The sequence below is a fragment of the Neodiprion lecontei genome, chromosome 4 (genome assembly GCF_021901455.1).
Source record: "Neodiprion lecontei isolate iyNeoLeco1 chromosome 4, iyNeoLeco1.1, whole genome shotgun sequence".
Taxonomy (NCBI): domain Eukaryota; kingdom Metazoa; phylum Arthropoda; class Insecta; order Hymenoptera; family Diprionidae; genus Neodiprion; species Neodiprion lecontei.
Window position 1 is genome coordinate 3,388,235 of NC_060263.1, and position 22,872 is coordinate 3,411,106.

A 22,872-nucleotide genomic window follows, 5' to 3' on the forward strand; every position below is an offset into this window, starting at 1 on the left:
GCGGGGCGGGGAGGGGGGGAAGAAGAATAAGAAAAAGCAAAGAGGTAAACTAAATAAATAACCGAGTTCTTGGTCGTTTCCACGCAACGCTAGTTTTCTGTTTTGTCATGCCAAAGCTCGCGGCTAGCTGTATAAGCTACTTGCACAGGCTTCACGCAACCCTGAATCACCCGGTTCTTTCAGAGTTTCTGCGGCTTCCCGTGGCGTGCTTTATTCTCTTCCTTTTCCCCTTCTCGGCTGCAATTTTTTTATTTTTTTTTCTTATCCTACTCCTCTCTATTCTTCGCCAGATTGATGTTACTAGATTTATGAATACTCTTTCCGCATCCGGTTTCTCGACACGTCGCGGATCCGGACAGCGGCGCGTGCTTGCGTCTCTATATCTATAAGCTGCGGATCCTTGGACCGAGGCAGGATCGATCTTTCTCTTCTCGTGCATTTTTTTTTTTCTTGGTTTTTTTCTTTCTTCTCTACACCAGCGGAAAAATTTCAACCTGCGAAATTTATCCGCGAATCGGGGAATCGGGTGGGAATAATTCAGGGAAATTAAAAAAAGAGCACAACGGGTAATGTAATCAGCCGTTGCCCCTCCGTCAGCTTTGAATTCGGTACGAACACTGCGAGAACCCCTTAAAACCCGAAACCCTCTTCCTCCCATATTTATTGCTCCAAGGGCAAGGGGCGTAATTAAAAAACGAAAGGGATACCCTGGCACGTGCAGAACCGAGTTTGAATTCAAATTCAGCCCGAATCGAGCCTCCGTCGATTCTGGCCGACTCCCAACGAGTCGAACAACCGTTATCTCCGAACCTTTGTTTTCATCTAAAGGAGTTTTTTTTCCCCCATTTCGAAACCGTGACTCAAAATTTAGCGCCAATAAAAATGAGCGCAGAGTTTGAGACTGATGGATAAATTTATTGAGGGGACAAGTATCGGTTTCTTTCTTTTCGAATACTGTAAATTCTCGCGGTCTTAAGTGATTCATCGTTAATGTTTACTGTTTAAACATGACAAAATTCACATTTCACGTAATTATGTAGTACATAGGTAACAACGCATAGGTTTATTTCACAAACGAATCAGTTCAGGGTGAGAGTTAAAATGCTTTTCATTTTCAACCGACATTAAGTTAGGTACAAAATAACGACATAGTTTCTTCAAATTTTTCCCAAAGTGCAGTAAAGAAACGATATTTTCCGTACTAATTTTATTCCCTAGAAATTAACATACTTGTACAGTGCACACATACAAAGTACAGTGTTTTCTTCTTTTTTTTTTTTTTTTAGTCAGATTGGGTTGACGGTTCACGAATTAATAATGTAAAATGTTGTTTTTAACGTTCAAACAGTAGACATTGACGTACCAATATTTCAAAACATCAAGTATTTCTAAGTACTCGAGTAGTAAATCGAAGTTTGCGTCGCATAATGATTTGTTTGCGTAACATCCAGGTAAACTTGATTAAAAAATCGACCAGGCTTTCGTTCTTGGCCGGGTGTCGGCACCCTAAAGTTCGTCGAACCTGGAAGGATAAGATTTCCGACTGAAATTTGCTGGAGAGTTCGCTCATACCCGTCGCTGTAGGAATAAATCTTGGAGATGGAATTAGAGCCGTTTTCAGGATCGTATTAACTGAAGTTTAATGAATAGCCAAGGTTTCAGATTTACATAATCGAATACGCGCCCTCCTCCCCCCTTCCACGTTCGTTCATCTCTGGAGGTCGAAACCAAGGGTTCGAGTCTCTGATAGGTTCGAATGCCCGCGTACCTGATCCTCGTTTCGCATCTTCGTCGTCGACGTCGTCGTCGTTGGCGTTCGAGTTGCCTGGTTATATTTACAAGGGTGCCCGAAGCGGTTCTTCCGCCCGGTTTCACCCAGCGTAATCCCCATTAAACTGTTTGTTGAATCATATTGAATTACCCGCCTTTGACCTTTGTGCAGCAGCCTCCCTCAAGGCCGGCTCGCCGTCTTTCGAATTGGATTAATTCTTTCCAATTTTATTACGCGATATCTATCTCTTCGGCTGAGCTCCTCTTCTTATTCTCAGACAGCCCGGTGCGCAGCTCCCTCTCCCTCTATCTCTTTCTCTCTTTTTCCATAACGCGTAGGTACATACCTACCCTCTCTTTATCTCACCGAAGTGGTGGTGACATTTTACCTCGCAATACCTGCTCGGAGCGCCCACAATGCATGGAAACCGTCCATGCGAATCGTACAAATACAGTTCCTTCTCCCTTTTCTTCGTCTACGTTTTTCTTTTTCCCCCTTTTTTTCTCCCTGTTCCGTCCACCCGACAAAAATTAGTACCGCATTGCTGCGTCTTCTTAACCGTGACGCGATTCTACGACGATGGAAGAACCGTCGGCTAGGTAACCCGCAGGGCGAAACAGCCCCCGGCCAACGCTTCACAATGGTCCCAAAAACTCCGGGTGAATGAATCCATGGCCGGCAGCTATCTGTGACGAATAATTTTTACGCTAATTTTCATTCCGGATTCTCGCGAGCAGCTCGTCGTTTTCTATTATACGAAACGCCAGATGTCAACGCGAGCTTAACCCCCAGAGCTATGACGCGTTTTCTCATTGTCTGGCTCTGGGGAAATTCAGCTCTGCAGTTTCAACCGGTCGTCCAATATTACCGGTGGTGATGCGGCAATGTCGTCAAATCGTCCAAACCCAATGCCTCGATCGTGAAGAATCTCGACAGTCTCGTAGAGTATCATGAAATCATAAAAATCTAATGTGAAACAAACAAATCTTTTCCATTCTCCGGCAATGCAGTGTTACTGGGTAGAGCGCGTAGTTTTCGATGAGCGACTACCTGAACCAATTCTACGCTTAGCCAAGGCATTGTTTGACTGTTTTAGGGTTCGTACACGTCGATTATGAACTTACGTGCTACTACTCCCATTGCAGGAAATGATAATAGAAGAAAGGAATCGGTTTTAAAGGAGGTACACAATTTAAGTGGTATAGTTGGCTTATTGTTAAAGATCAAATAATTGAATTATGACAGTGGTTGATGCAAAGGAGTCGGCTTGGACAGGGATGCAGAGATAGAATGAGAACTGACTCGTGAGAAAGCTAGGATGGGAGTATATGAGGTTAGAAAATGTAGAAGACTTGCTAGTTGCAGTATAGAGATAAACCTGCTGACTCGGTGAAGATAATAATAATAATAATCATCCTTGTTTATCACAATTATGTTTTCGAACTTACAAGAGTAAGAGAGGAAGGACGAGAAAGCAGTAGTTTGGCAGTCACAGTAGAAACACCCAGATTCGCACGATGGACACGGAAAACCGCCGAAAACCTTGTCAAAGATATGAAAATAAATAAAAAAATCCTTGAGAGAACGAAGGAGAGGATGCAGGGTGTAAAGTGACTATAATTGAGTGTCGGAATGGAATATAAGGTCTGGAGGACGTAACAACAGCGTTTTTCTCAACCTCAACTCGAGGCTCGTTACTTTTGGAAAACTCACCAGCTGGAGTTTTGCCACGAACCGGATGATAAGAGCCGGACTCGGTAATCTCATCGAGTTAACACTACACGGCATTTATCTAGGTATGTGCCGCCACGGCGCGCATAGATCGAATTGTAATCTCCGAGAATGACGCGTTGTGGAACGTCGGTGTACGTGGTCTGCGCTCTCGCTTCATCGATCCGAATTCTCAGGGCGCCATACCGCGCGAGGCTTCATCATCGTTCCGCAAACCGAGGCTGGATAGTATGCGGAAAAGTAAACGGATCTCAAATTGTCCATGCCAAGTGTGATCGAAGCGATATCCGTTTCTGACGAAGAAGGTATCCCAGGTTGATCTCTCCAATTTCGTGTCTTTTATAATATGTTATAGTAGAGTAAAAACTAAGCGACACATATTTTTTTTTTTTGAATCACGTACTCTTGAATACTTTGCGGAGGATCAACCACCTTCCAAAGTAAGGCATGTCAAGAGGCGATTTGGCAGTGAAATGTACTGGTCATAAAAGAATTCGGGAAAGATTGAAGAAGGTGAGAAATGGTGGCAGCAGCTTGGACATTGAATTCTCGTGTTAAAAAGTTCCAGAAATGGTGAAGACGTTTCGAAGTCGAAGTAGCAAAAGACAATTCAACCCAGCTCGGTATAATCCAAGGAACTAGACGACGATAGCGCTCAGAATCTATCGGAGTCAATAACGATGTCATTGAAATTGGAAAGACATTGGGAGCCGACTTCAGTTTATAGTAGCACCTGAACACCTACGCAGAATCCAACGTCGAGCAAAACCGATTACTTCGATGAATTTCTCATGGGGAAAGCGTTGTGAAGTGGCATAGCTACTAATGCATCGAGTGGAGTGCGATCATTTTTCTCGGGTCAAAGCAGAGGGGAAAAACGAAACGAAACTTGCGCTTTTCGAATACGAGGACTCCTCTCTATATTTCATCACTCCACGGCTCAACCTTAGCCTGCAGCTCATAAGCCATCCGTGGAATCGGCTCTGACGAAGCGCGGAAGGGACGCCTGCAGGCCTCTTTGGACTTAGGCTCTATGCTCGATTCCCGCGGGGTGGTGAACGGGGATTCTACCACTTTGCAGCTCAGTCTTCGTTGAATATTTGATTGCGACCGCGGAATCCGGGATGCTGGCCGGGTTTCCATCAGCCGCCGCGTCTTAATTCTGCCCCGGCTTGCCGGTCCGCTTATGCATTTTGCCCGCAGGACTTCATCCGCAAGCTCATCTGCGCGATCCGCGAAACTCTCCGTAGGTCCAATTGGTACCTACCGAAAGATGAAAATCCGATTCAGAGAAGATATCGATGCTCGGATTCCAGCGCTGATACTAGGAAAGGTATGATGCTTGTCTGCCTCTGATAGAGTCCCGGATTACGATCCGCCGACAATTAGCCAACTCCCTAAGCCGGTTAACTGGATTACCATCCGATACACACGTGCGACGGAGTTTTGAACAAAATTCGTCGTTAGGGCGATTCACTTATTAGCATCGAGGAAATAAAATCGACGTCTCCTCTGATACGTCATCTAAATTGGGTGTCACTATACGATTGCGTTTAATCTGGCAAGCTGTTGGAAGAATTTGCCGTTGAAACGCATGGCAATTATCGCTGATTAACCATCCTTGTGCTTTCGGTAGCATTCGATACGTTGAAATTGCGCTTAAGTGTTGCCGTTTTCCCCAGGGCCGAACCCGCCCAGATCATTGGATCGGAAACCTCCGGCTGTTGGGTTCGGTCTGGATTAACCCGACGCTTTCCTTGATAAATAGAAGCTAATCCTTGATCTCGCGTTGTGGTTGGACGTGAAACCTGAGGTCAAGGTCATCCGAAAGCTGACTCAAAGGTGAAGCCCTGTCGACTTAGCGTTTTCGAAAAACTGTACTCACGGAGTTGAGTTAAAAAATTGACGTCTCACTTTACTTAGAATAATGTTGAACACGAAAGGGTTCAAAGAGGAAGGAAACAGCAGTCAAGCCGTGAACGAGCAATTCAATTATGATCTCCGAGGACGAAACGACGCCCGTTTTCTGCTCGATTTGGGGAAAGACACCGACCAAAGTGCCATGCTGAGGCCATTAAGCAGCAGGACATGAGAAGCTGGCGACTATATGAGCTTCCGTAATTAAAGGTCGCTTAACGGGAGGTCCGATGCAGCCCACCTGTGACAACAGTGATTACAAGACCACCGACTTTAGGGGGTAAAGGAGGAGGGGTGAAAATGGTGGAAGGGCTGGAGACGAGTCAGTGGCAGCGTTGGCGGGTGGCTGTTGAGCGGTAAAAGGAAAACGCCAAAGTCTCGAACCGTTTAATCAATCTCTCCGATCTTCTTCGCACCTCTCCCTTTTCCTCGACTCAGGGTGTAGTAGGAGACTGACTGGAAGGTAACTCAGGCGCAGGAAGCAACTGGAAGAGAATGGGCTCGTGTATCTCACCCCATTTCGCCTCGTCTCGTACCCGTAGTTTGTATAGTTTCATTCAGCGAAGAAGGGCTACTGTTATGGCGTCCCGGGAGAAGAGACGGGAAGAGGCTTTCACGATAGATAATGGGATGTTTTATGCTAGGTGCGCGATACCGCGTCGACGTCGACGTCGACGGCGTCGTCTATGCCCGTGCAGAAGAGAGTCTGAGCACAAAAAGGAGCGAGGGACGTGCGCTTGATAAATATTCAGCCCCGTCATTCGACCGGCGAAAGAACCTCCGCTCCCGCCTCTCTTCTTACTCACGGTATACGATTGGCTCTTCCAGTCGAACTACCCGACTATTGCGCGAGCTATGATGACCCCCGTCACCTCCTCTCTAAACTTTTCTGCATCCAAAATTCAACGGTTGGATAATGCAGCTCTGGAGAACGAGTGCTCGCCAAACATTCCGCCACTCTTGCTTCCCGGATATACCTATACATCCCCGTTATACACGAAGCCAAGATTTTTACCCTTTTCACAAAGCGGCGATTGCCTTCCAGTATTGAATTTCGCTATTCCACTGCCATACTTTTTATTCCACATTTTATTTTCCATGCTCTGGACAGTTCAAGGAATATATGACGCGACGAACGATGAATATGTCATAGCGATGTCCATGATCTTAGATAACACCAAATTTCGGGACAAGATTTTGTCTTCTGATAACGCTAAGGATTTCCACTTGTTATGGAAAGTGAAATTTCAAAAGCGTGGATGATTTACGTATTCGTGGTCGTTCTACTTGGTGTATTTCCCACGTGTTGTATCTCTCCATCGTCGCGTTGGCAAGGGTTTTCAAGAGTTACATTCCAGGGAGAATAAGAGAGAGAGAGAGAGAGATGGAGAGAGTCGACGCGAGGGGGGATTAATATTCAAAAACTGATCGTTTTTTTTCAGACCATTATAGCTGCAGCATCCGCTTGGATAGCCATTCGACGGAACAGAATAACAACAAATTCTGCATGACCTCTGTAGATTGTAAGCAAGGCGGTAAAGTTCTATGGTATTCTTGTAACATCTTCACCCCTCGAGGAAAGCCGAGCAGGTCGTTTAGTTCGTAAGAGGAGTAATCGTTCAGTTCGCATTGGAGTTTTTCGCCGTTCTCCTATTTCCACCCGGAATCCTCGATATATTTCTCGGTTCAACACTTCTTGCAAGAGTGCAAAGCGCTGAGTTGCATGTCTGCCGGTAAGGAGGTAGAGAAAGGAGCTTCTGCGTTGGTTCGAACGAGGGTGTTCTCTAATGGCCGCCACATCATCACTATACATCACACAACCGGCATGTCTCGTTTGAAAAACATCTCGGTCTGAGGGTGCAGCCGAACGTTAAAATCTACCTCTTTTCATTCCACCCCGCTAGTCTCCGCCATTTGAATATAAGTCCCTATAGCGAACTGCAGCTGCATGGCATGAGCTTCGTCCACTGTAGGCTGCTCTGCTATCTCGCCACAAGTCTCTGACCGCTCTGTACCGGCGACCCTTTTGACACTCGACTCCCGGTCCATGGCACGAGCAACTGCATCGCCGTCGACGTGCTAACGACTGATCAGTGCTCCGGATAAACCCTGTTAGCCGTCTACGCGCTCGTAAGAGGCACCACACGTCCAGCAGTAGGCCGACACCCCGACGGACCGCCGATCGAATCTACGTCCGAACCACTTTTAACCGAAGAGATAGGTTCCGCAGGCGCTTGTTCAATGAAAACCCGATACACGCCCCCTCGTTTGCTTTCCACGATAATCTACTGACCCTCTGGGTCATTTGTGCCGGGACATTGGTGCGCTCTCTACGTTCTCCACGGTAGAGGCCAGCTAATTATTGTCACGAGGTTATTCATACTTGAATGATGATACGGGCCCTGTAATACTTCTTTCATCGCGGTGCCAGATCATGGACATGAATGAGGTGCCGATGAGGTGCGTTCCACGAATTTTTCATCGTCCGGAATTTTACTGTCACAGCTGAAGCGTTCACTGACAAACGGAACCTGACAGAAATAACGCAACGTATTTTCCCTCGACGTCGTGCTTGAAAAGCCGGTCCGAGGCTCTGGATGTAATATGGTATGTCATTTGCCGTATAACGGCCCCGAGGAGTCCTTTGGATCCGTTTCTATTGAATGGTAATCTCGGCCTCGGGACTGGGAGACCGGGGTCCTCCACCTTGTAGCCGGCGATAGGTGCGTCGAGGCGTGTGTTTATTTACACGAGACAAACACCGGCTGACGTAACAGCGTGTAATTAATCTGGTACGACGGTGAAAGCCCGGCACGCCCTTGCCCTTCCATCCTCCCTCCCCATCATTTGAGGAACGCCGTTGAATACAATACGTATAAATCGTACTCATGAATTTTGAAAGGCTGCAATTTTAGAATTCAATCCTCATTATTTTCTCTCTCTCTCTTTCTCTGTCTCTTTCTCTGTCCGTTTCAGTCCTTCTCTCATTCGGGCTTCGGAATGAGCAGTGAATATGCACTGCACCTTCGTAAATACATACCATGTTTGCGGTTATATTGATTTGTGGCAACGGTTATGTCTCCTCCAGCGGATAAACGTACCTGCTATATCGATGCATAACGCAACGTGGCTTTATGCCAGTCCTATATTGCACGAGGGAACTATTTATATGTAAACTCCAACGTTTTCGGGAATCCGATCTTTCCTGCCGAGATACGAATTGCGATTTATTGACGAATTATTGCAGTACTTGGGGTTATATGCACGCAAGGCACGTGGATCTTCTCACTTCTTTGCAAAGAAATTATTATACATCTTTGAAACAACTGCTGCACAATTCACTGAAATTCTTAAAAAATCTGGGGTTTCAATGGAGAAGCAGAATGAGAACGAGAAATAACAAAAATAATAATAATAATAATACTTCAAACCAGATGTGAAAAATATATCTGGTAGCTTGCTGGTAGATTCAATGTATTTTGTTTTTTGTTCATACTACTATAATATCATTTCTTTACCACCGTCCTACTTTTTCTTCGGCTACTTATCTAAAGCATGCAGTTCAAACAGAGTTGAAAATCGTTTTACTCCGCGACTGGAGACAGGGGTGGTGGCTCAATTTGCTCGTAGTCTCTTACTCGAGTAGAAACCATCCATTGTATCCTGTCAAACGGCAAATGTAACCGCTTGCATTACCACTAGGGTAACATTAAACTGACGCGTCGTTTGATTCCGTCAGCCAGTTTCCGATGCGTGGCTCTCTCCCTTCAAGCTTTCATCTAAATATATACAATAAGCATGTAACTGTGGGCATGTTTGCCACGCCGCCCAGGATGTGGATCACGTAAAGTCGAGCAGAAGCCCCCAGCTCGGTTTCCCGGTATGCAGACTCGCGGTTACTATCAGGCTCATTCCGACTAGTTAGGGTTACCGGATAGAGCAGCTAGTTCGCAGAGCCGTAGATAACGGAACAGTTTTCTGAGCCAAATCGGCATTCTGGACCAAAATGGACCATGAAAATGTTTACGGTCTACCATCAGCTTGAGGTTCATATGCAATATGTTTTTTTTAAAGCAAGATGTTGAAGTACTGCACGGTTCTGTCCATAACCCCAACCATCAACTGGTCTCTAGTTCGGTGGATTTTTATGACCAAGTTCTTCGTTTCACGGCCCCTGGTTTTCTGCATCTTGAAAATGGGAAGGACCTCTGAGTGGGGGGACAGATTTGGAGCTCCTGTGTATAGCCGCGTATACTTTATACGAGGTATACCCAACGGGGTGAGCTTGGGATCCGGGAGCACATGGCTTCACACAGTTGCAGGGCTACGTACGGAGACTCCATCTATCATCTTGATCTCGTCCCGGCTTTGGGCGACCCCGATACGTCATTTTCAAAATCTCGACACGTCGAGCAAGCCCGGGATTCTTCGAACCTGGATAAAACCTGTGCGGCAATGAGATATGGACTGCGATGCATCTTGAATTCCCATTGATTAAGAGCCCGGCCAAATACCTCGGCCAATTTCTTATGTGTATATATATGTATATGTATATATATTAATACGCAACGGCCGATCTCTTCGATTTGATTTCTTTTATAATATGTTATAGAAGACTGAGCGACACGTATTTTTTTTTATCTGCAAATCAACACTTTTAGGGGGGTGAAACCACCTTCCACAGTAAGGTATATCAAGGGGCGATTGGGGCAGTTATTTTTTCAACTGAAATTAAGTACATTTTTTATATCGTTATGAGAAAACTTTTTCAATTGGACTAGTTAATAAATATAATGTTTTTGTTGGTGAAACTGGCAAATCGCTCTTTGACAGGCCTGACTTTGGAGGGTGGTTTAATCCCTTGAAGTGTTTAATATCAGATGAAAAAAAATACGTGTCACTTAGTTTTTAGTCTACTATAACATATGGCAAAAGAAATCAAATTGCAGAGATCGACCCGGGATATCTTCCTTGTGAGCCGTTCACGCACCTAGCCTGGCTCAAAGGGGTGACAAGAGGCGTTTGACGATAAAAAATCGAACCTCCAAACTCGCGGGCATGAGAAAAAGCCGATAGGCGATCTTCATTAACTCAGAGCCGGCTGCAGGTCACAGAGGCGAAAAAGAGATAGAGAGAAAGGGAGACGAAGCTGAGCTGGGTCTTCGAGACGGAAACCCGTACTTAAACCGTTGCTGGATATGTTTGTTTTACATATGTTCGCCCGCCTGGCGTTGGTTGTATGTAATTACTCGGCGGACAGGTTACAGGGAAAAATGCTGGTTATGTTTCGTTGTGTGGGTAGGATTACATATTCGAACGAATACCGAGGCATGAATCTTCGATGAGCTGAAAACACCGCGGTTGTGCCTCTTGCAGTGTACCTTCCCCTCCCATTCGATATACAACCCATATCTTTTCAAAGTATCAACGCTCCGACGGTAGAACCACTCTTCCGCTGAATCAGAACTCGGAGCTCCATCAGGAGTGAATAATATTGAAGGGAATGTTGTTTCCACTATCAATCCACTCCTGCAGAGCCTGTGAAACGGCCCAAGAGCATTTTGGTACTTGGGTAGTCACTCGTTCAGAAAGTAGTGGTCAGAATCATTCTAACATAAACGAGCAGACGTAAATTGAAAAAATTCAACTTCCGCCCAGAAGAACGAATTTTAACAAAGCAACTCGATTGCTATGAAGCTTAATTTATTGTACCGTTCGAAATGTCAGTATAACTCGCAATTATGTGGTTTTATCTACACATACGATTTCAGCATCAGCAACTTCTTTTGCTGTGGACTTTTCCTACATGGAACTGAAGTAGTTTTCTGTTTTTTTTCAGAGCAATGCTGAGCAGACACGATCGGTTCCTGTAACGATTTGAAGACGTCAGTATAACACAACGATCTTCCTGGCCGGCGGGATTGCGGTGAAGTTATTGATTCAGCGCGCTGGATTTCGGGTCGCAATGAGTGGAGCAGGAGCAGCAGACGACTGAACAAGGTATCCACTCGTAACACGTAGGTGTAGTCTAAGTACAAGAGCTAGGAGAGATGATAGTCACTGCGGAGTGTTCGGTCCGGAGCCGTGGGCCCTGTAATCATACTTAGAGGCCGCTTCACCGTGTATCGAGTTGGCCGTCGTGGTAGTCGGACGGACAGTATCGAAGCTTCGAACAAGTATCAGGTAGAAGTAATTGAAGGGCGGATCAGTACGGGCAGGTAGAACTAGGAAATGTCTTGATCCCCGCGAGGTTTCTGAGAACGAGCGGATCGAGTGCAGTCGTAAAAACGGAGAATCGGGCGTCTGATGGGCATCTCTGAAAGGAACAGTGTCGCGGTACTCGGAAGGTGAAATTGGTTCTTCATTGTCATTGCCGCGCAGATTCGAAGCACGCGATGCAAGCCAGAGAAACACGTTGCTGAAAGAATCGCGAACTCTGTCTGGAGCCCAACGTCATATCTGGAACATCTTTTGAGGGTGGAATGGAGTCCATTCCACGGAAAAGGGATATCGATAACGGATCGAGTCTCGAATTCTCAGTTCCTCTGTCCGGGTCGTCTTCCTCGAGCGGAACTTAGCCGATCGTGATGCGGGACAGCCGGCAAAGAGAACCTACCCTGGTCTCGGTGATGGTTTGGGGAAATTGGAAATGTGGCTGAAGCGAGTTGAGAGATAAAAAAGATGGAGAATTCGGCGGGGCCGCGGCGAGGAAAAAGTTAAATTAAATACTCCGGGCGAGCCACGCCGCGCAGACACCAACACCACCACCGCCCGGGGCAGCGCGGTGAGCCCGATCGGGCTTTTCACTGGATTTTTCAATTTCCTCCGGAGAATCCCAAAGCCCTTGGAGCTCAGCCGACGGTGTCGCCGACGGTGTTCACCCGGTGCGATGGTAGACACTCCGTCAGCGGAGTGTCTAGGTCCTTTTTGGTTAATCGTCTGAAAGATTTTCCACCTCGTACGTTTCCCGGGATGCAAGGTACGCGAGTCGAACCCTCGTTCCCGGCGACGAGGAAGAGGATCCCAAAACGAGCCCACGGATGCACCGCGGCCGTATTGATTCGGCCGTAAGATGCGAAGATTCGCCGCTCCGTGGCCTGGTTGATCCATATCCAGCACCCCGCACTCCGCCAAAAAGCTTGTCCCTGACAATCATTGTTTCTAAAGCACTTTGCGCCACTTTGGAAGGCGTCGCCGCCTACCCAGCTGAGTTTTGGCCTGAACTCCGGTCTCTGGGAGGCGAAAGGATCCTGCAGCATACCAGGACTTGTGTGACAAGGGGGTGTGAAGGATCTTCGATGGGCTGTGGCAGGTTGTCAAAACTCTCGAATACTCTCAGGCTCTCAACCACGTGCCACCTCCCCTGCAACCCCGCTGGCTTTATTTTATGGATGGAAGGAAAAATTCGCTATCCGCATCACCTCACGGCCCGTAATCCATGCAGGTATCTTTTTTTTTTTCTTTTTTCCCCTCTGATACCCCGAGTGACTGACAGCACTCCCGCTCCTTTGACACCTGCGCTAGAAGTTCCATTTCACGCAGCGATGGTCCTCTCGCTTCTGGCTCACAGAGATCCGAACCTCAATACTTTTACACTTGGGCTTAGAACAGGGTCGCTTCAAAAGGATATTGAGTCCGAGCCAACTTTGACTGTTGTAAAAAAACAAAAACAAAAAACAAACTAGTAGATTCTTTGACCAAAAACGCTATGACCAGTCGATGACACCTGAATTAAAACGACTTTTCGAGCATACAAATTGTACGAAGTTTCCGGTCTTCGGTTGTACAGATTGAAAACTTTCTTCTCAACATAAATGCAGAGTTGGTTGTAAATTGAAGGTGAAAGCATGACGTGTTGCAGATAGGAACAGCATTCCGCTCCTCTGTCTTGGCTCGATTTGGATTTCCCGATTCTCGGAGCAGAGTGTCGACGCCCTGCCGCGATAAGATAAGGCCGGTAATGGTAGAAGGAATCAAGGTTTCCAGTCGACCTGCCAGCATAAAAAATGCTTCATCGTTCATAGTCCGGCTGCTTTCTCGAGTTGAACAATTGAAAAATTCGTTCATTTGATGTTCGCAGAGGCGCGTCCGGAGTAGCCCGGATTCTTTGATCTAATGCCAGCTCAAATACGGAAAGCTCGCTGCGAAGGCGATTGCAGAGTCCTGCAGCATCAGCGTTTATCACTCCCCCTGTTCTCTAGTTTTATTCTCATAGCGCCCGGCTCCTCGCTCCCTTTGAACTCACCAGATATGATAATTGCCCCTGACAGACCCGCTCGACCTCGGAATCCGTCGCCCTCATGCCCTCGGCCCTGTTTATCGCCCCTTCTCCTCCTCGCTCGACTATCTATTTCTGTCGTTTTATTTACGAGATCGTCTCGGTCTCGGTATGTATACGCCGATTTTCAAGCCCCGACTACCCTGCACGGATGAGGCTAATTGCGGCAAAACCCGGAATGAAACGAAGCCAATCCAAGCGACGCGGAAAGCACCACTACAAGACTCAACGCACGGAACCTAATTATTTCTTTCAAACAACGTTATTCGATCGAGCGCCGAGCAGCCCACTCGTGACTTTCGTTCTTTCCATTGCTCTCGACTACGTTTCACGCTCCGATATTCCAGCGGATTAAAATTATGCCCTGCACATCCGCACTCTTCATTATACTCCGCGTAGCTACGGCAATTTCGAGATTCGCTTACAGTTTGCACAATCCGAAGAGGCAGAATAACACAATGTGTATTTTAACCTTTGTTTTTTATTCATCCCCACTTCTTTTCCGAGTGAGCCAGTTCGCATCGGATGATGAATTCGAGCCGCACCGTGCTGATAAATTGCTCGAGTCGACAGCTCCGGGTCTTATACGTATATGCAACAGTTTACCCGTGATCCCAGTCAACTGCAGGCTGCTGCTCTCGGATAAATGGCAGGGAATTGGAAAAAACAGCTCTTCTTACCCGTAGAGTTGGAGGACGGTAGTCGCCGGTGCAATTTCCCTATAGAAATCGTCGAAACAGTCGGCAAGTTTCTACTCCAAAGTCGAAGACGCGGAGGGTGGAGAAGGAGTCGAGTTGTGGGGCAGAAGAGAGTCGAGGCGAGGCGAAAGTTGGTGAAATTAATGAGGGGAAGATAATCACGGCTGAATCTCAAACAAAGAGTTGATTAAGTTGAGACAGAAGAACCGGAGCTCAAGGGTCGCCGGTTCGCCCGGTTTTCTCGACTGCTGCTGCAGCTTCGCAGTGGCTGATATTAAAATTATTAATGAATTGCGAGGAGTCCTCGCCCGTTCCGCCAAGGGAGATGAATTTCGGTTTATTTTCAGGAGCTAAATCCGCGCCCGTCTCGTCCTCGGATTACATTCGTGGAAAAAAGAAGATATCTGAGAAAAGGAATGAAAGGGAGAAAAAGAAGAGAGAAAAAGAAAAAAGAAAAGTGAGCGGTTCTCGGTGCAAAAACACACCACGCGTTTCAAAAGGAACGGGTTTAATGGTACAGATTTCATTTCACTTACAAAGCAAAGCTTACCGTCTCTCGCTTCCAGCCCGCGCTTGTATTTATTCGAACCCGTTCATTTGAGGCGCGGGCCAAGCGTGCGGTATGCGGTGAAAATGATCGCTCCGCAAGGCCCGCGGGATGCCGGGAGGGAACGGGCCCACACTCACCTGCCTTGTAATGACTCTATCAGAGGACCGCCCCTCCTTGTTCCCCTTTCTTGGGCAGCACCTGCTCCCGTCAGAACTCCCAGGTTTGGTTCAAACCGCTGGGACTGCAGTCTTTTCGGGCCCGACACGGCCGTGTTGTAATAAGCCTCGTACATCATCACAATCGCGGTTCCATCTCGGACGGTTGCTACGTGGCTCTCAAAAATAACCAGAGACAATAGAACGGCCCGAAACCCGATAAAAATCTAAGGGGTGTAAGTGGTCAGGCTTTCTGACAACAGAAACTCGACTAACGTTCTCCCCCCTTGTTAACCAGAGATTTTTTAACGATATTCCGTTTCGGACAGCCATGCTCTGGAAACAAGAAGCTATCAACTGCCCGATGAATTGCAGTCCGGAAATCTGCCTCGGGTTTGGAGGATGTAATTTATTTTACTATGCGTATTAGGGTGGTCCTCATTTCGGGTGTTGACAAATTTTTACCGCCCCACCCCTAAATCAACTCAAATTGCCTCATTTTTCAGATTATTACCTCAGCTCTAAGATAGTCCGTTTTATGTTCGAAATTTTTTATGGAAACAACGCGGGAAAAACTTTATTTCTCAATATATATTTTACTCTAAAAGTAATAACGTTCCAAAACATCTGTAACTGCAAGGTTTTAGTGGCTTTTAGTGCTATTATTTGAAAAAAATTCTCATCACACCAGTCAATCTGGACGAATTGCACACCCTCGAAATCTGACTTTTATTTATTTAGCCTAGTATGACGATGTGAATTTTTTTTTCAGATACTAACACTAAAACCTTGCAGTTACAGGTCTTCTGTAACATTATTACTTTTACAATAAAACATATACTGAGAAAAAAAGTTTTCCCTACATTATTTCCATAAGATACTTTGATCGCAATGCGGACTATCTTAGAGTTGAGGTAAAAATCTAAAAAAATTAGGCAATTGTTTTTGAATTATTTGACGTAGGTTTAAAAGGAGGGGAGGGAGGGCCTAAAATTCGTCAACGCCCTAATCTGTATACTTAAAGTTCCCACTGGAGTTTTTCTAGCCATTCAGAAATCCCGAGTTTAGAACCGTGGTCCGTTTTTTCTCACAAAAAGGTTGCAGAACTTGATCATTTCGGAACTCCAAAAGAGTTGCGTAAATTTTCTGAAGAACACGTTTTTCCACCTCTCCTTCTCTCCCTCCCCCAAATTCGTTCCTTTTCACTGCTTTGTCCTTTTTGCCACTTCGCTAGTTTCAAATTTCCCCTACCTCCGGGATCTCCAGTCCTGTCACATTATTTCCTATTTTCTGCTCGATTTCTCCCTTGTTTAATAACCCGCACCCTTCCCCCTTCTCCTTAAATACCACGAAGCAAAGTGTGTGTAAGGCGTGTGTTGGAAGATCTCGTGTGACGAAAGGTGACCTTAGTTCGCCTGTGGAATTTCGAGACATCATGAAAAGGCCTAGCTTTCTTTATCGAGGTTTTTCAGTACCTTCCGGATTTTTTTTTCTGCTCATCATGACAGAAATCACCACCACCACCTTTCTCCAAAGACTTTAAAAAGACTTTACCGACCGTTTTGTTCAACCGGTTCGAAAATCCGGCACCTTGCGGTTATATAGCGATTGAGGTATGCCTGTGTGTGTATTATAATTATGACAGTATTATAAGATCAAGAAAATTGATGGCTTCACCTGCTAAAAAAAATGAAGCAACAAAATTGTGCCGCCTTCTGCTCCTCACTTTTGGATCGTTCTTTTTTTTTAACTTTCCTCCCTTTCCTCGCCTTCACATTCACCGATCTCGTGTCGGTTCTTTGGACCACGCGGCCACCGTACAATGTGAGTCCTTTGTCCCTTTACCGAATTATCATTCGTCCGATGAGCACGAGAGTATAGGCCTCGGAGGGGTAACAAAAAGTGAGGGAAAAAAATTTGGTGTACATTTTTTTTCTTTCCCTTTCAGTTTTTGCTTTGAAAAAAAAAATGAAGATAAGCCACCTAGCCGGCAGCCGTGGTTCATCCTTTGCCATATAGTCTTGAGGCAGGCAAACGACACAGCTAATTTGGTCAGAGTGATAAAAAATACGCTTTAGGCTTCCTTTCTCTCTTTTCCTTCCTTGTCTTTGTCGGTCCCTTTTTCCATTTTGTAAATTGGCCGTGAGTAATAAAGTAATTATCGCCGAGACGTCTCTATGAGACTTGTTGAACATCAGTCAGACTGCACACTGATCAACCGCTGGTCGAAATCCTGGACCTGAATTTCGGCGAAGCGAAATTTTTGCCATGCAATTAAGGCCAGGCAATTTGCTGACAAAACCGCAAGCTTGTATATTTGGAATTTAGATACGCCAATTACTTCCCATATTCGCTGTATCGACTGATCAAAATCTGTATTTGGGTATCTAGGTCTGTAAATTGATGGAACAATGTCGCGGTCTTGGGTTTGAACCGCTTTGAGATCAACACTGACAATCCGGACGGACCTTTTAACAACTCGGCCAATAGAAGGTCAGATCAGTACCGAAACTGAAAGACCTAGAGGTGTGATAAACAAGGCCAAGAACCAACGATGCAGGTACGTATGGAGTGGCGTGGAATCGAAGATCACGAAAGTCGAACAACCTTCTGCAGACCCAGTTAGCAGTCTGACAAATGCTTCGGCCAACAACCGACTCGTCCTTTGGATCCGGAGTGTTAGATTGGCTCAATAACACCTAACGAGCTGCCGTATAAGTCCAGGACTATGGTTCTGTTCCTTCTCGTTGTTATACTACTGTTTATTAAGATTGTTTTGGGGATTGTCTGATGATTTCTTTTTTATTTCACAAAACAGAGTTGCGTTCTAGATCGTTTGACTTGCGGAGAACGGATTTGTGTAACAACTCCCCAAAGGATACAATCCGGAATTGATGTACCTCAACTGCATCGAGAAGGAGAGAAAGATAGAGTCAGTCTTTGTTGCACAGAGTTGAGTGTTCTCAGTGTCTCGAATTGCGGTTTTGAAAGGGAGTTAGAGGCGAGATGTAAACCGTGAACTGTAAATTTCTACCAACTGTGATGTAACTAGACGCGGTACGCGGATGATCGGGACGGTAAGGGAAAGAGCGGTGTATTCGACGCTGGTAATTGCGTCAAAGCGTGGGATAAGTAATTATAAGTACGCGCTGCAAGGTTGGCGCTAACGACGCTATGGTGGGGGGCTGATGTTATTATCAGAATTCCAAGACTCGGTCCCTCGTCGTTTAAATACATTACGCAACTCGCCCGCGGTGCAAAAAGGTTTTCGTCAAAAGGAACTGGAAATTCTATTCCGTCGTGGTTGGTTGCGGGGAGGTGGATGGATAAAGTAAAAGAAGCGAGACACTGCTGCGAGCCGTACCGTGTCTACGTAAGAGATATATTAAAATTCAAACACTCGAGTGCAACTCGAGGTTTCTTGGAGCTCGGAGCTCTCTGAACTGCATTAAAGAAAGTGCTAATGAGTGTAATTTGCGCCAGAGATTATACTACATCTCTTTCAATTTTTTGTCAAACGAATCGCCGATCCCACTAACGCTTAGAACTCAGCTAGCTAGTCTCGATTTCACCAAATGGCCAATCCTCCAGGCGAATCCTAAGCCTATTATCACTCTGGCATAAAAAGAAGTGAAAGAAGATGAGGGAGAGAAGAAAAGGGATATCGGAGGTGTCGTAACCTTCGATGTAATAGAATACCTACACCTCTCCGAACTACACTCGAGGACTCGTTTGTCGAGCCTAACGACCACCTTTACATCGTACTCCCTCATCTTCTTCCGATCCTAAAACACCAAGGGCAAATTCCACGATGTTTTATACCGCTCTATCCCGTGACGTAGGTTCACCATGGATGCCTATCCTATCCACTTCACGGTGTCAGGCAAATTCACGGAAGACGCAAAGCCGGTATCGCGGTCGTCGAGCACCTGAGGCCACATGAGATGTTCTGAGACAATATTTCGCAACGGCATGTTGAATCTTTTATCAATTTGTCAAAGAAAGTCAACAATCTGATACTCACGTATGAGATGTGTCTACTGATCTTCGAAGGTATAATACTGGATGTTCGTTACAGCTGGTAACATTAATGCGGATAGGAATAAGCCGGGTCCATTACCGAGAGCTCCAGAGGCGGATGGAGTGGCAGGACCACGAGGCAAAAAACGAAGAAAGCGAAGCGACTAACTCGAGTTAGAAAATGCGGCGCAGCTGCCAACGACCTAATTGACTTATTCCACGGACAGACAATTGCTTCGTGCAGTGTTGATGGAAAGCAACGATCCTTGTCGCGTTATAATCTCCTTTTCTTTACTTCGTTATTTTTCTTTCTTTCATTCTTTCTTCAGACAACCGGTCATTTCGGTCTGCCAGTGTGCGCAAGTGGACCGGTGGTTCGTATTCTCGGGATTGATTCCGCCTTTGACGACGACTCGGTGTAATTCTACGGAGCAGTCGAGTCTTCATGTGGTAACTTTGGGGAAACTTGGATGACGCCACTCTCTGGCTCTACGTTCTGTGTTGGAAAAGCCTGACGGCGTTGTAATTAAAGAGCTCCCTCATCCCGCCACGTCTCGAACGGTGTGCATACACACACGTGGCAGATGGTGACAGTGATTACTGCAGTTTCCGCATAAACGACGTGTTTCACGGGTTACACAAGTCTCTGAACCAGCTTCCAGCCACTACCTGCACCTCCTCATGCTCAAGCTCAAACTCGCGACGAATAGTGTGCGGTGGACAGAACCGGCGGTGTGTGTATTATATGGAGCAATTACTTTAATCGCAGCCCGGCTCCCAGACGTCTTGATGAACTCATCATCAGCCCGTTCTTGTCTTCAGCTGCATGCTAGAGGAATTGAAAAGCACGAATCATACCGACGAGAAGTTCGAGGCTGAGTCGCTGCAGCTGTGAGCAGGAAATTTTCCGGGAAAACTTCGGCCCATCGAATCTTGTACAGACTTGGTGCGGAGCTTCGGTAAAAGCTCGTGTGTGCATCGCGCGGCTGGAATGGTCGAGAGTGAGTAATTATACCCCGTAGTGAGAAAAAAACAGATGAGAGCCAAAAATGGAAATGAACTGGATCGTGATTACTAGTGCCAGTGGGCAGAGGTGTGGGGTGAAACATCTGCTTGATCGAGGGCTGCGGTTGATGGTAATTAGTCGATAGATCAAGCGTCTGTGAAGAGCTGCAGGACGACGATATAATAAAGGCAGGCTTGTGCCGGGGACTAAAATTCATAGCAAGTAGTTTCAGATGAGGAAAATTGTACATTCGAGGTGCTGGCTGATCAAGATCGACCCGGCAATAAATCGTCAATTATTAGATCAACCGACGCGATCGGCGATCGGCTGTATTGAGTAATTAAAAAATCCATACACGCCAGGCACGCGGACGCCTCCTACAAGCAGGGAAAAGACGTCGACGAGGACTAACGAGCCCCGACGAACGAGAACCGCCTTTGAATCGTCGATCGCCTGCGGCCCGTTGGACCGACCCGGCGCTTCTAATTTCGAGTTTAAGATACACCTCGTGCAGTCGCGCGGTATTAAGTCATTACAGCCGGGGCCTGGCCTAATGATACCCTTGCCCGAGAGACGGTCCGACTAACCAAGGCCCGTCCATCAGACCGTCCCTGGCGTGTCTCGAAAGCGCGGGTTCTCATCCGCGTCGAACCCCGTATAATTTTACGGCGAAAGCCCGTTAAACCAGAGAACAACAGAGCGGTGACTGCAGCTGCGCGTCCTGATCCAGTACGAGATAAAGTCGTCCGAAGATCCTGGCACCGCACTGGTGGTCCAGCGATTGATCGGCGCCGATACTGACAGTCGATAACGTCACTTCGCTTCGCGGATTACCATACGTCGATAACAACAGCAACCCTCGTTGTCACCCGGCCTCGTCTGTCAAAAATCATTGTGAATTTACTAAACATGTACTGTATAATAGCGTTGTCAAATTACAAAATCAGTTTGTAAATTTGCGAATTTAGTTTCGTGATGTAAATTACCGTATACTTGCCTTAAATTCACGATAAAAATGTTTTATTTTACTCAAATTTATAAGAAAAACACAAAGTAATTTGAGTTTACTAAATCGTGTAGTAAATTTGATACAGTGTAAGAAGTTCCGTAAAGAAATTTTTAACAATGGCACGACGCCCGATGATGGAAAAGAGAGGGGTTACAAAGCTGTTTCGCCAGATGATCGATCCATCGAAACTTCCGGAATCGTTAACATAGGTATGTCAATTTACTGATCCCGTTGAAATCCACCGTTAGATCGTCACAGCGCCGTTTCAGTTCGAGTGCAACGTGAAATTCGATATCCTGGTCGAAGATTGCATCGGATTATCGGCTTCAAATCGGCCACCGGTGGCCAAATTCCAACCGACGACGGACTGGTAGTTCGGTTTCGCGTTATCGCCGGCTGATCGATCAGACGTGATAATTCATCCGTGATAAAGATACGCGATCGACAGTTTTCCAAAGTACAACGACAGATTGAAACTGATCAATCAGACAGCAGACAGACACCTTGCAAATCGCAACACTGATCTGCATGTGATGTGCCGCGGGAAGACTGAAAATAAGCGAAACATCGAAGTTGAATACGAGATACGTAAAAATGATCTATGAATCAATACAAAATGGAATCTTCACTGGTAGGCGAGTTGAAATTTGTACAAAGTAAGTTGACTTTCTTTCTGGTTACCATCCGTCTCACTTAAGCACGATTGTAAAATAGTGTTTCGTGTAAATGACGCAGTAAACAATGTCCCGAGAAAAATACAAACCGCGGTTCGAAATGTTGACACAAAAAATTATGTTTTTTTTTTTTCTGAAGATCCAAATTTCCAAGATTCTTTTCACATACACGTTGAATATGAGACTCTGAGCATAATAATCGAAGTATCATTTTAGTGAAACTGATTCGGCGATCGATCAATGCTTGCATTTCGGGTGAGCGAAAAAACGTCGAAAAATACTCAATGTTGCAGCGTGGGTTCGGTAGGGGAAGCTTTTGATCGCGAAAGGCATTAACGCCGGTGGGCCGCAACTCTTCCGGCGTTATGAGGCCAGCCGGGGGAACCCCTGGGTCGTCATTTTCACTCGAGCCGACGTAATTGCATGCTGCTGCCGGCGGTAACATCGTCGTCCGTTGGGATAACGCAGTTACCTCGTTGTTTCTGTCAGCCTATCGCCGCCTGTGTGTCGGTACACGCCTACACGCCCATATATGTGTATAACTGACAGTATAGCGTGTGCACACACATATATGTGTATATATATATATATATATATATATATATATATATATATATATATATATTATATATGTATGTTTCGAACAATAATTACTGATCGGATAAGATTTCATTAAGCCAAGCTCAAAATTATACCGGGTTACGGGATGAGATTATGCAAATTATTACGAGATTGGCACTGCGTCGGCTGTTGCAGAGTATAACAAACCAGTATTTACCCTACTTCCATTCTAAGTCTCGCGTATCTCATTACCCAATCATCGGATAATTAATCTCAGAGTTGAAAGGAAAATTGAACAAAATCGTTCCGAAACGGGACGAAGTTTGTCATTCATGAGTTTCGTTTTCAATCTTTACAGTTTAATCTCCATAATATTTATCTCTTTGCTTGTTTTTATTGACAGGAATAATCTTCAACACCTCAGCTGTTACACCGATGAATTTATAAGCATCCGAATTTTCCTTCTCTTCTCTAGTCTTTAACTTCGGAAAATATGCCGGGA

At 45.8% G+C, this 22,872-nt stretch overlaps 1 protein-coding gene across 2 annotated transcripts in view; it reads left to right on the top strand.

Annotated features, from left to right (window-relative positions):
- LOC107217539 overlaps positions 1 to 22,872 on the top strand; it is a 53,355-nt gene that overhangs the window by 6,163 nt on the left and 24,320 nt on the right. The window contains exons 2-3 of one of the 2 annotated variants that reach the window (XM_046737215.1): positions 11,259 to 11,419; positions 14,743 to 14,909. In XM_046737215.1, the coding sequence (XP_046593171.1) occupies positions 14,907 to 14,909 (3 nt within the window). In that variant the 5' untranslated portion in view covers positions 11,259 to 11,419; positions 14,743 to 14,906. The remainder of the gene's footprint in view (positions 1 to 11,258; positions 11,420 to 14,742; positions 14,910 to 22,872) is intronic. The other variant, XM_046737216.1, reaches the window with a different exon arrangement.